The following is a 13,427-nucleotide window of genomic DNA, read 5'->3' on the forward strand; positions in this document are numbered from 1 at the left end:
AAAATTGAAAATTTTAACACATATAAGTACACAATTCCGAAAATGGTCAATATTAATTAATTTATTTTAAATTCAAATGTTATAATAATACTTTTTTAATTCTATCAAATAATTTTTCGAAAAAATTATTTACAGCTTTTAATTGTTTTATCGAATATTAGGCTGCAAATTTTTTAATTTTTAAAATTATCAACACAATAAACTGTAATATTTTAGTTTTAAATTTATTAGTTATAATGTCTCATTTCAATGTTAAAAAAAAAAAAAATATGTATATAATTCTAAAAAATGCAAAAGTGTTGTAATATTTGATGAAACAAAAGTAGAATTACGCACAATTCATCGTCTCGTCACTGAGTTGTGTATTCTTCAGAGAGTAAATAAAAATTATGCTGGACCAATAAATGTTTTAGCGACTGCACGCGTATGACCAAAAGGCGCCGCAGCCACGCGCGATTTGGAAACGTCCATGATATTTGCTTTTTAATTTCACTTGGTTTCAAAAATAAATAACTTTTTTTTTATCATTTACAACTACTTTTATTGATTCCTCGGTTTTTCTAAAAACTTTCTTTTTTATTAGCAATTCCTCGCTAATTCATTTATTACTCATCAACTGCACCTCCAATAAATTTTAAATTTATAAATTAAAAAATTCAACGATCGAGTGCTAAGTAACGAGCCATCCATCAGCGATGAATACTAGCATTAAAATAAAAAATAAAAAATAATATATCCAATGCGAATCCCAAACGAAAATCGAAAAATCGGGCGAATCAGCCTTTTCCCCATATTTCCACAGAAACGTAGCTGACCCTAGCCAAAGATGCCCTCGTTTCCAGGAGCGATAGCTCTGCTTCTCCTCGGGATACTGCAGATCGGCCATACCGGTCAACCGGTCGACGTATTACGAGGCGGCCTCGCCACCAGCGGCATCATCCAGGAGGAGGAAATCCTTCGCGCGCTCAACCCGAACAAAAGCGCGCCAGGTAATTTCACCTTCGTCGAGCTGATCGACAGCGTCGCCCAGCGCTACGACTCGCTCTTTACCGATACCTCGAGAATCGGCGCTGGCCAGTCCAGCAATCCCTACTATGGTGAGTGCAACGCAACACATTAATTATAAATGAAAAAATCGCAAGTTTTTCACGCATTGGTCTTGTTTATTCATTGTTATTGCGTGTGTATGCACAAGCAAAGATCGGTTGGATTGCGATTTTGCGCGCATGTGGTAAAAGTGAGCCGCAAAGGAGGACACGCGTATATACTCACTTGTACTTTCGAGCTGTGACATAACAATGATCCGAGAGCCAACGAAATTCTAACGGAGTGATTTCGCGCGCCCGAAAAATAGATCGGCAAGAGCGAATGGTGGCAGCTCGTAAAGAACCGTAAAGCGGCGTTGGCGGCATACCGGATGCTTATTAAAAGCCGCGAGTCCGTCGAGCTCTTTTCCTTCCTCCGAACTTTTGTTTCGGTTATGTATCTTTTTGCTCATTGATACTCTGCGCGCAGCATATATAGTACTTTCCTTTTCTATATGTATATAATATATATATTTTTTTTTTACTCTTTCAAGTATAGTTAATTTTGATACTCCAACGTCGTATACGTTTAAAGCTTGTGTCTGCTTGATTGATCAATCTAAAAGCCATTTTGGATCGGCAAACAGGTGTATCAGATTTACTGCGTGTTGATTCATGGCGATTTAAGAAAATAAAACAACCATCTAGAGAATTTTACAAGCATTTGCTCATATTATGAGTATTCTATTGGCCTTCGGCAAGGCTATTCTTTTCAAACACTTTGCTTTAAAATATATTTAAAAGTTTTGAGTATTCTTTGCGCTGGAAACTTTTTTTTTTTTTTCATTACTCGTTATAAAATACTAGTGAACAAAATATTTTGCAGAAAAAATACTGCTTTGCGCTTAGAAAAAAGTTTATTTTAAAGTATTTGTGCCCAATTTAAATGTCCAGTTGTATTGCAATTAGAAATCAGCATCCATTAGAGTCAAATCACCTGGAACCGAACGCATTTATTGAAAGTGATTGTATATAGCAATAAAAAAAATTGATCTGTTGCAAGTGACCAGCTTTAATTTCAAAAACGGAAAAAGACGCGAAAAGTTTACAGTCAATTGAATAGCACACGCGCGCCAAATCTAGCATCTTCTTTGGCTTCGAGATCGAGGCTTGCGTGATCATTTACATCGATCGCCAATATTGGTTATCCCATTAACGTGACTCTTTTGTTGGAAATTTTTGCGCCTACTTGACTTGTTTTTCTATCTATGTCCATATCTATATAAACTCCGGAAATCGTAATGGCGATTGGAAATAACTATACGATGACTGGGTTTGTGTCTTTACGCGATTTCCTGGTATTTTTCCTGGCACTTTTTTTCGGTACAGTGTTAAATTTTACGCAATCGTTTTTTTACATATTCTCGTATTACTTTTTTTTTTTTAATAATGAGAGGGTTGATTTATTTGTGACTATCGACTAATCAAAGGATTGCGAAACGCCTCCTGACTCGCTGATCTTTTATTTTAATAAAATCAAGTGTGAAATGTATCTACATGACTAATCGCTTAGCGCATCGCAGTTAAGACAACAAACTTACATCCGCAAAGAATTTAAAATAATTAACTGGTTACCGCATCAAGGATAAAAGGTTTCCTGCAATTTATGTTAGACTGGGAATTTTTTTTTCATAGATTTTGTGGTAACAAATTATAAAAAATATTCAATTCAATATGTCTTTTTCTCGAAGTATGCAATAAACAGTTACCTTTTTATAGATTGCATAAAAAATAAAGGCTACAGTATATTTTTACCACAAAAAACAAACAAAAGGAAGATGAAGCATTGTTTCTCACGTAGATAAATGTATGGGTACGCTTATTTTTTTAAATACTCGGCGTTGAAATTCTTTTGGAGTAAAAAATTTTTAGTACCGAAACAAGGATTTAGTACTTAAGAAAAGTGTTTCAACATTACATTCGTACAAATTCTCCTTTTAAAGTACATACCACTATTATTGCCGGAAAATTTGTTTTTAATACTGCATCAAAAATAGTGATGAAAAACGTTTGATTATATAATAAAAAAAAATTTTGTTTTAAAATATTTGATGATGAATAAAATAATTGAGCCCAAGTTTACGTATATGGATTATTAATGTGTTAAACTTGACAAAAATTTTTTAAATTTTATTTTATTTTTATGACCCATCAGTCGTAGAAATCTCGAAAACTACCAAAAAAATCACACAGTAGTAGAGCCTGCGAATTTCAATCACCTCTGCAATCTAAAGATGAAAAATCTGTTTTAGTCATTACTTTGCAATAAATCAAATTAAGCATAAAAATTATCATTGATATACCTACTCATTTGTACATTCAGCAACTACATCCCCCTCTTACTCGAGAAATAATCAATCAACGCAACACGACTCCCCGTGACGCTCCTTGATACGCAGCGTGCAATCAAATCTCCGTAATAAAGACAAATTTACTCGTGTGTAAACGAGATTTTCACCTCCAACCGAAACCGTAGTGCTCTAAATGGAAAGTGCGACACATTAGGGCGGTACAGATATAAATAAGTGATGCATAGAGAAACGAAAAAAAAAAATAAAATAAAATAAAATAAAAAAAAGGATTGAAAGGGGATGACATTAATTTCCACGGGGGTATGTTATTAATCTTGCGTCCGGCTGAAGACGAATGGGTTGCGATGCAGCGCGGGTTATCGGGCGATCATCAATAGAGAAACTATTTTGCGACGGAGAAGCAGGAGCCTCCGTGACGGATGAAGGGGCCAGCGCTCTTTGACCTGTTTTTATCGATGGTCGAGCTCCGAAGTTGTTGGAATGATTGTATATAAAAGGCTGCATTCGTTGCGAACGATCGTAGAAGCTTATGGTTCTGTCAACGTATTAAAATTATTTTGGTACATAAAGCACCAAGGTATGATAATACTTTATTGTGTAAGTGAATTGTGCGCTTAAGTAAGGTGGAAGCATTAAAAAAATTTTTGGCAATTCCAAAAAGTGATGGATTTTTTTTTTTAAATTTAAAATGTCCTTTGGGTCATTATTGGGTTAGTAAGTCATCAACGATTGTCGAAACTTTTAAATTTCATGTAGTAAATCCCATTTTTTATTCTGATAGAGTACTTTGACAAAAAAAAAAAGATATAACGCTAGCGTGATATTTATCTATTCCTAAAATTTTTTAGTTGAAAAAAGTTTTCATTCTTTTCTTTACAATTTTGATTAACTTCTATCTAACTAAAATATTGTTCTTTTATTATGAGTCTGTTATTAAAAAAAAAAAAAAATCAAATTTCATTCTTATACCACAATGTACAATCATACTCAATGTAATGTAATCGCAAACTCAAAAAGCCTTTTTAAAAACAAGTATAATATAATATAAAATTATGAAAATACTTTTAGTAAAAGATAATACCTACGAGCGTATACGTTTATTTTTCCAAAAAAGAAGTATGACCTTTTGAAGTACGTCGACGTGGAATAAATCTTAAAAAGCATAGTTTCTCCTCGACAAAGGAGAAACGAACACAATAGCAGATTCTACGTTTGTTGCGCGTCTTGACATCATCTTTTATCCTTGCAAAAATATTCTCGGAAGACAGAGATGATACGCATATCTCAAGTTTCACGATAAAACTTTCAGCAATGCAAAAAAAATATGTGTATATTTTTTAGTTGTGCACTATAAAAATAATAAAGACAACTAGGGCTTTCCTTTGAACTTGTACAGTGAAATATTTTTATTTACTGGTGATGGATACAGTTTTTTCACACAGAAAAATTTTTTCATTACTCATTTGTCAATTTAGTTGAAAAGTGGTGGATATTTTTTCATTAATAACTAGAGTAAGTCTGTAAGTGCATGTTAGATAGTCATTTTTTTCATTCGGTAAGATTTTTAGAATTTTTAAAAATTCAATCTAACTTGTGTAACTAGTAATTATATTACATATACAATATATATTAATGTTATATATTTACTACAAATTAAAAAATTGTTTTACTTTCAACTACCATATCGTATAAAACTATCATTTTATTACATAGACTGATGTGGAATATTCACTTTTAAAACGCGTCCGTAATTGATGTTTTTGACTACAAAAAATTTGCAATTAAATAATAATATTATTCATGAATTAAAAATAATTCATGTTACTAGTTTTTTTTAAACTTAAAAATCAAACTTATCGATATCATCATACTTCAATTTTATGTAACTGTAAGTTTAGTTTTCTTAGTGACACAATTGATTACTTTTCTTAATCTACGTGAAAGTTACGTGAGCTTATAATAAACAAAAAAAGGGCGACAATGAGGAAGGTGAAAAGTCGCCTATTTAAAAGAATCGATCGATCGATATGCAGGCTTTGTCTTCCCTTTAAGCTGCAGTACAAACATTCCATGAGAAAAAACAGATTGGCATTGCAAACATTATTAGCATTGGGTAAGCACTCAAAAGCAAACATTTTATCCATTTTTGCAGAACAAGCAATACTCATCCTTGAAATCCGAAAACAAGCATAAGTGGTATTTAGAAAAAAATGGAATACTTATGCGTTGAAGGCGTTCGTTATCATTGTCCAAACATGAAAGCAAAGCCGTACTTTCTCAAAAGAACCTTTTAGAGAGTAAAAATATCGAAAGGCCATGTGTGTGACTCAAGAAAATAATTTTTTTTTTTTTTCGTAAAAACTAGTCATTTGGTTGTCATGTTCAAAAAAGCAGGCCTTTTTGGTGAGAATTTTGAATTTTCAAGTGTGTAACGTAAAGAAAAAAATGGTTATGTTGAATAAAATCAAAGACTGAGTACCTATTTGGTGTAAATCTAATTTTGTCTAATTGCCTAAGGTAAGGGTAAACGCGCCAAATCACCTTGAATCGTGCAAATGTCATTACCGAACGTGTTCGTAAGAACATCCATTAGCACAAGGCCTCATCAATCTTTATATACTCACCAAACCTTACAGATTTCTTGGTGGAATTTTGAAACTATTCGCCGTGACAATTCATTGATCTCGGCTTAAATCCGCAAAATATCGAAAAAATTTTAATTGGCTGAATTATTGTTCAATAAGCAATAGATAGTACTGAAAGTAGAAATTATGGAAAATACAATTTAAATAAATAAAGCAATTATTATAATGATACCGAATTTAAATAAAATTCGAAAAATAAATTGCATGATACGAGAGTAACCTAATGACAGAAGGGTCAACAGATTTTGGAGCACGTTTACATAAAAGTATTTCGTCGATTTTTTTGAATAATCGATTGATCGTATAAATTTAACGATTATTTGATTGTCATTTTTTTTTTTTCCTAGACATCCATAGCGAAAAGATTGATCGCGAGGCACGAAATCTTTTTCAAATCGTGCCACCTTTCGATCCGGCTGCAGGTCCAGTCAGCGCCGAATGTAAACTGCAGGCCGAGACTTACCGCAAGGAACTCAACAAGTTCACTCTGTGGGCCCTTAAAAGTGAGTAATTTTTTTTTTTTTTTCTTTGTTGTTGAACAGAATGATTTGAATTTAACAAAAAAGAGATGTCACAAGTGACGAAGCATTGATAAAAAAATAATATTCTTGTTCAAAAGATTTTTTTTTTTTTCTTTTTTAGTAACGATTTCCAGGTGAAGTTGAAAAAATATTCATTAAAACAACGATTGGCTCACGATTTTTCATTTCTAATTATGAATGGTGTATCCCAAAATACCGTCGCGCTGGAATTTCGCGCGGAAATGCATCGACGCGCTTTTGGGGCCTATACGTTGTGCAAAGGGAAAACGGCGAGGCCGCCTTCAATATTAATGATCCGCGCGGATGCATCATCGTGAAGAAAATTTTTTTTTCTTACACGCCATATCATGTACATACCAGTTTCTAACGACACTTGCGCAATCCTTCGAGCGGCTATGTGTGTGTGAATTTTCGGGAGATCGTTGTCGCACGCGCCACTCCCCAAAATGTGGCTTTGCGTATGCGTCGCGTCCTCTCGGCCGGCAGCACGTGCCCGTCGCCGACGCCGGCACATGGAATTATTCATTCCCGATTTCTCCTGTATATTGACGATTTTTTTTTTTTTTTTTTTTTTTCGATATTCTCGTGATTCTTTTTTTTTTTTTTTTTTCGGGAGACCGGTGACGAACGATCGATCGATCGGCTATTGACACATTGCGTGATTCTCTCTCTCTCTCTATTGTAAGGACACACTTTGCTGTTGCGAAACGCGTTTTATTGCGCGCATCTAAATTTCTATCGACTCGGCTGTAAAATATATGTATACCTACACGTTGTTTCATCGACACAAATTAATTTCTCATTTGAATATATATACACGCGTTGCATCACGAACGTAAAAAAGAAAAAAAAAAAAATGCATTACGACTGTCGGTGGCGTTTTATCACAATTCACACGTGTCTCCTCGAGGACGCATAAATCAAGCATTTTTTTCAAACTGGCCAATAAAAACAAATTACCCTTTTCTTTCCTCCCGAAAAAAAGTTCTGAATAGTTTTTACACGTGACAATAAAAAACAAGAGCGTTTTTTGCTACCAAAAATGAGCCGATTTTAATAATAGTAATAATAACTTCCAGTGTACGATGCAACGGCGAAGGTACCATCGGGTCTTTTGAACGGCAACGTCAACCAACTGGGCGACTTCGATGAGTGCCTGGGAGCCGAGGGTACCGACGGCATCCGCGGTCAGTACTGCCTTGCCTACCTGCAGCTGGACGTCGATCAGTCGCGTACCGATCTCAGGCACCTGCATCGATTGCTGCACTCGCACTACGCCTTTCGCAGCAACATTAGCGACGTGAGTCTTTGCTATTTTCTTCTTTTTGTGTTTCTATAATCACAATCCGCCCAAGCTTTGAAAATAATATGTACGAATCGGCTGATACTCAGGTTTGCTCGAACAGTTTGATGACTTTTTTTTTTTTTCGTTCTCAAAGAGCCTTCACTGAGTAAAATTTAATTTCTGATACAATCAACCCCCTTCGATGTACGTAAAACTTTTTGCGTCGCATAAATTCATTTCTCTTGTAAGTTTAGTTTGTTCGTACGCCGATCAACCCTTTTCTAATCGGCATCCTCGGATGTCCTCTTAGAGCTTCACATAATAAAATAAACAAAAACAGTAGTCGAACCGATCAAGGATCGTAAGAGCCTCTGGATACAAAAAAAAAAAAAAAAAAAAAAAGTATAATATTTATGAGTCAGGTACTCGCGAGCGTCATTAGCGTTTGATGCACAGCGCAATAGATGAACAATGTACGCGGTGTACATCCGATCGGTCGATTACCAATTAAAATCGCCCCGAAGAATGAGTGCGAGAGAGGGAATGATACAAGAGCTTTCGGTCGAGAACAATCCGAGCGAGCGAATCTCAAATGCAGGGTAAGTAGCAGCGTTAGCAAAGAAAAAGAAACGGCGGCGGACGAAGGTCGCGCGTCGACGTACACTTATAAACTTACGCGCGGGGATGCGCGCGGAATCGGTAATCGGTTGTGTTGGAAACAGGTACACGCGATACCGATCGTAGATCGGGATGAGAGGAGGACGCGTAAGCCGGGGAATTTTGCGAATAAATTGAGATGAACAAAGGAAGGTCTGAAAAGCTGGTGGATTTTTAGCCGAGAAAGGACCGTACAGTCGTGGTTTTGGCGATCGAGGAGGGATTTTACAACCGATTAGAGGAGATTGGATGCGGTTGCGATATGGTACGGGGCGTTTGAAAATGAAATCCGTGTGTACGATTGTTTGAGGATTTTAAATGGCAAATTGAGCGCCACTCGTTTCCGGGAAACGGTAATCGAGGTGCAAATCCGATCGAGCATTAGCATCCACGATCGACAAAAGAATCGGCGCTTACGTACAAATGAGCGAATTTCCAAATCCGGGTCATTCGGTTGCGAGAAACGAGACGCGTTAATTCGTCCTAACGAGGAATGGATAATCAGCTCTCGACTTTCACTACAAACACACGAATTTCACGCTGAACGAAGATTTTAAAAAAGACACGGGTGTACGTGGCCAAAATTTCGAAGCTGTACTCTTTTGCAAACGATCGATCGCCTTTGAAACTGAAACCTGCTTGCATCCGTGTTCATCATACATATGTTGTGAAAGAAATTAAATGTATACAAAGGCTGTAAAATCAATGTTTCATCCCCAATGCAAAGGGATAGAAAATTTTCGATTCGTGACAAGAGAAAAATAATGCGAAGATACAGTCGAAAATAGAAATACGTCAGAGCAGACGAAGCTTATGATTAAACAGGATTGAAACCCATTGGTCGGAATGTAGCTAGTTTTAACTGATGAACGTCATCAAAGATAATGAAAAAGCTAGTGGAGAATAAAAACCATACAATTGTAATCGAAAAGTGTAATCTTACCGATCGAATTAGCATTGTATGACGGTATTGCAATAGATCGCTCCAATTGCAAGCATCAAGGCTAACGGTCATCTGGTGTTCCCATTAACCACTTTTTCCCTACAAACGTATTTCCCAATCCACCGGCGCGGGAGCCCCCTTGGCAGTTCCCACGAATCGTCGATCCCATTGTTACCGCGAGCCATGCGTACACTTGTCAAACCATACCGAAGACCAAAAGGAGGAACGAGAGAAAATCGGAAATGATGAAAAAAAAAAAAAAAAGTCTCACTGACGCAGCTCTATTGAAATCCTCAGCATGCGATTATGTTCCAATGACACTAATACGAGGCCGAAATTCTTCGCAGCCGGGGCATCGGGTGCCGCGTTTCGGCACAATTAATTGGGCCGTGTGCGCGCCCTCGGCCTGCACTCCCCGAGACGTCGAGGTGTCCCTCAGGCATGTGCTGGCCGAGCACACCGAGGAGACCGGCCTCAAATTCACGGTCAAGGTCAACGCGGACATGTGCCAAGTACGGAGGACCGGTTCCCTGCCACTCGAGACCATCGTCGTTGGGTGAGTCTATGCGATTCTTTTTTTTTTTTTTTTTTTTTTTTTTTTTTTTTTTTTTTTTTTTTTTTTTTTTTTAACGACTGACCATCGTCCTACATCCAATCCATGCATTAGTTTGGATTCTTGAGCTTTCACGGGACGTTTTATGGTGTTCAAGTTTTGTCTTGACTCTTTCGTCACAGTGTCCAGGTACATCGGTAGAGCGCCTGATAATTATCTTCTAAATGAACGGGCTATCGGTAAAATTTGAAATTTTTTGTTGTTTTTTTCATCGATCGTCCTTGAGCGTGTATAATTCCAAAGAATTGTTCCCCGAATATGTATAAACAACGCGAACCGGCTCGTTGTCTACTTGGCGGTTCAGCCGCGGCATCGACACACACGAGATGAGAAAAACGATCGTATTATGAAAAAAGCGCTTTTTTGTGACGTTAAAACCGCATCGGGTGAGAATATACATCATTCGAATTTCAAGTATATCCCAAATCGGGTTTTCAGCGACACCTTTCGTGTGTGTGTGGGGAGGGGGGGAAGGAAAAAAAGAAAAAGTATATGTTCTTTACACACTATATAAGCGACTTTATGGTGATTTTACATATATAAATATGTGTACGGCGTACATGGCGGCAAAGCCATCGGAAACCGTTACTTCGTAACGGAACCGTCCAACATCAAAGGTACATACAATTAACCATGGAAGTAGAAAAAATCGATGGAAAACTCGAATTCTATACCCAACGTTTCGCAATCCAACGACGATGAACCAAAAAAAAAACATTTCTCGCACAGGCTGTTCTTCGTGGGTATAGCAGCGCTATCGGTAATCTCGGGGTTGTGCGACCACTACGGAGTGCCGATCGGCCAAGCCGCGCTGGCCTTTTCCCTGAAGCGCAACGTTTTGAAGCTCGTGTCGCTCGACAGGGGCGAAAGTGACATCGCCACCTTGCACGGCATACGCGCCCTCAACGCGTTCATGCTCGTGCTGGCTCACAAGAGCTTGGCGATATTTTTCAATCCCTACGTCAACCGTACCGATATGACCGAGGTACGTATTCGGTGGAGTTTGGGGACTTTGCGGGGCGCTCCGAGTCGGTCGTTATTTGTCGGGTCTACTTTAATTTCCAGTACATCGGCAAGCCGTGGACGGTGATCGGCCGAGCTGCCAGTCTGTATACCGATCCCTTCATCATGCTCTCGGGACTACTCACTGCTTACTCGTTCGTTGGAAAGCTCAACAGGACCGGCAAGTTGGACGTGACCAACGAGTATCTCAGCAGACTGTTCAGGTAAAGTGTGTACATATATATGCACATCGCGCTGCACGTTTGATATATATATATACCTTGTCCTTCAACAGGATAGTGCCGACACTGGGGGCTCTCGTTTTGTTTTGCACCTTCGTGATGCCGTACATCGGCTCCGGGCCCCAGTGGAACCTCGTGGTCACGCATCACGCGGACATCTGCAAAAAAACGTGGTGGCGAAACTTTTTGTTCATCCACAACTACTTTGGATTTGAGAAAATGGTAACGAGCCTTTTCTCCTCTCCTTATTTATTTTTTTTTTTTTTCATCCATCAATTTATTTTTCAGTGCCTCACGCATACGCACCACGTGGGCATCGACACGCAGCTGTTTTTCCTGTCGCCGCTGCTGGTGCTCGCGATCTACAAGAGGCCCAAGATCGGTATCCCCCTGCTGGCTATCCTCGCCGTTGCCTCGACCGCGCTCAGGTTCTACGTCACCTATCATTACCGCCTCAACAATTACATATTCTTCGGCACTTCGTGAGTAACTAAAACGTCGCGTTGTTATCTTTATACAATAGTTTAGCAGCAAAAACAATAAAAAAAATTGTGCTTTTGTTCCGTACAGGATACGCCAGCTTTTCGACACCGCCAACTTGTCGTACATTTTGCCGAGTCACAGGCTGACGGTGTACATAATAGGTGTCCTTGCGGGCTACGTGTTGAGAAAGTGGCCGAAAAATGAAAAAATCAACGATGTGAGTATCATTTAGTCTGTGATCGGTATCGAATGGGCATGACGAAAATTCTCTTTTTTGTTGGTGCAGAAAATACTGAAGGTGGGATGGTTCCTTTGTATAATGATGTCGATCGGTGCCTTCTTTGGACCCGCTCGTATGGGCTCGATGGATTACGTGTACAATCCGGTGCACGCGGCGACGTACAACGCTTTCGCGCCGATCGGCTGGTGCGGCATTTTCGTTTGGGTGACATTTCTGGCGCACACCGGCAACACCGACGGTAACGACATTATTTTCTCTTTTTCCTTGATTCACTCAACTCCGCATCGGAATGACAGTTCAAAATTCGGGGTCACAGGCTGGCTGAGCAAGGCGTTTGCCTGGCGGGGATTCCTCGTCACGACGAGACTGAGCTACGCCGTTTACCTCACGCAGTTTCCCGTGTTTTTCTTCAACGTCGGGGCAACTAGGTGCGCCGAACACATCGGCTTCCTCACGACGATGGTGCGCGACTTTTGACCTTTTTTTGGCGATTTTCTCGGTTGGAGAAATTAAATTAATTTTTCGTTTTTTCTTTTCCCCAGTTCAACGTGAAGGAGTTCATTTGGATCATACTGACAGCGGTCGTCCTGACGCTCCTGTTCGAGACGCCCTTCCAAAATCTCAGGAACTACTATTTGAAGCGACAGCGAGCCTTGGTTTCGCAAAGCACGACGACGACGAGACGGACTGTGGAGGGGAAAAAAATCGACTAGGGTGTAACGATGACTGAAATGGCGACGGTGTGATCGAACTACTTTTACATACGTTAATGTTGTGAAATCATGTTTCAATGCAAGACTGCCTGGTATACGGTGGTTCGTGAAGTTTAAAGGGACTGTGGAGATGATCAATGTATTTTCAATTTAGGTCTGCGTGCGCTTTTGGATCACGACAGTCGGTCATGTAAATAAATTCGAACCATTGCGAGGTTTTTGGTAAAAATTGAGTATATTTTTTATAAGCTGAGAAACGCAAGGTTGAAACACATTTTCTTAACTGAGCATTGATTTTTGCTCCTCAATCGTGACAAACAAAGTTAAAATAGAATTTGATGTGATTGCACGTGATTATTGCACCGTCTTCTATATTTTTACCAAAAGTGAAAGCTCGACAATTGCGGTTGCTTGCCCTCGTATACAATGTATACGAAAGTCATAAGCATATTTATAAATTTTAAAGGGTCAGTAAGCTATAGGTATCTTAAATTTTTACTGTAAATAATTGTATTTCTTATCAATTTACATTTTTATAAACACATTGTATGAAAATCTCACAATGCTGTCAAGATTCCCCCCCCCCTACCCCAAGTACATTATATTTATCTTATTAAGTTATATTATTAAGTATTTTAAGTATGTTAAGAAATAAAGTTAGTTA

The 13,427-nt window shown here is 38.4% G+C and overlaps 1 protein-coding gene across 1 annotated transcript; it reads left to right on the plus strand.

Annotated features, from left to right (window-relative positions):
- Nucleotides 1–798: 798 nt before the first annotated feature.
- On the plus strand, nucleotides 799–13,425 carry LOC106643638 (nose resistant to fluoxetine protein 6). The gene is made up of 12 exons (XM_014358854.2): nucleotides 799–1,097; nucleotides 6,390–6,545; nucleotides 7,664–7,884; nucleotides 9,817–10,025; nucleotides 10,812–11,067; nucleotides 11,148–11,308; nucleotides 11,380–11,548; nucleotides 11,615–11,808; nucleotides 11,897–12,026; nucleotides 12,096–12,288; nucleotides 12,367–12,512; nucleotides 12,593–13,425. The coding sequence occupies exons 1-12, from the start codon at nucleotides 827–829 to the stop codon at nucleotides 12,761–12,763; spliced, it is 2,277 nt and encodes a 758-aa protein (XP_014214340.2). The 5' UTR covers nucleotides 799–826; the 3' UTR covers nucleotides 12,764–13,425.
- Nucleotides 13,426–13,427: the final 2 nt, after the last annotated feature.

Source organism: Copidosoma floridanum, unplaced genomic scaffold, assembly GCF_036245765.1.
Source record: "Copidosoma floridanum isolate Cflo_tuat_1 unplaced genomic scaffold, Cflo_Japanese_pri ptg000019l, whole genome shotgun sequence".
NCBI classification, from domain to species: domain Eukaryota; kingdom Metazoa; phylum Arthropoda; class Insecta; order Hymenoptera; family Encyrtidae; genus Copidosoma; species Copidosoma floridanum.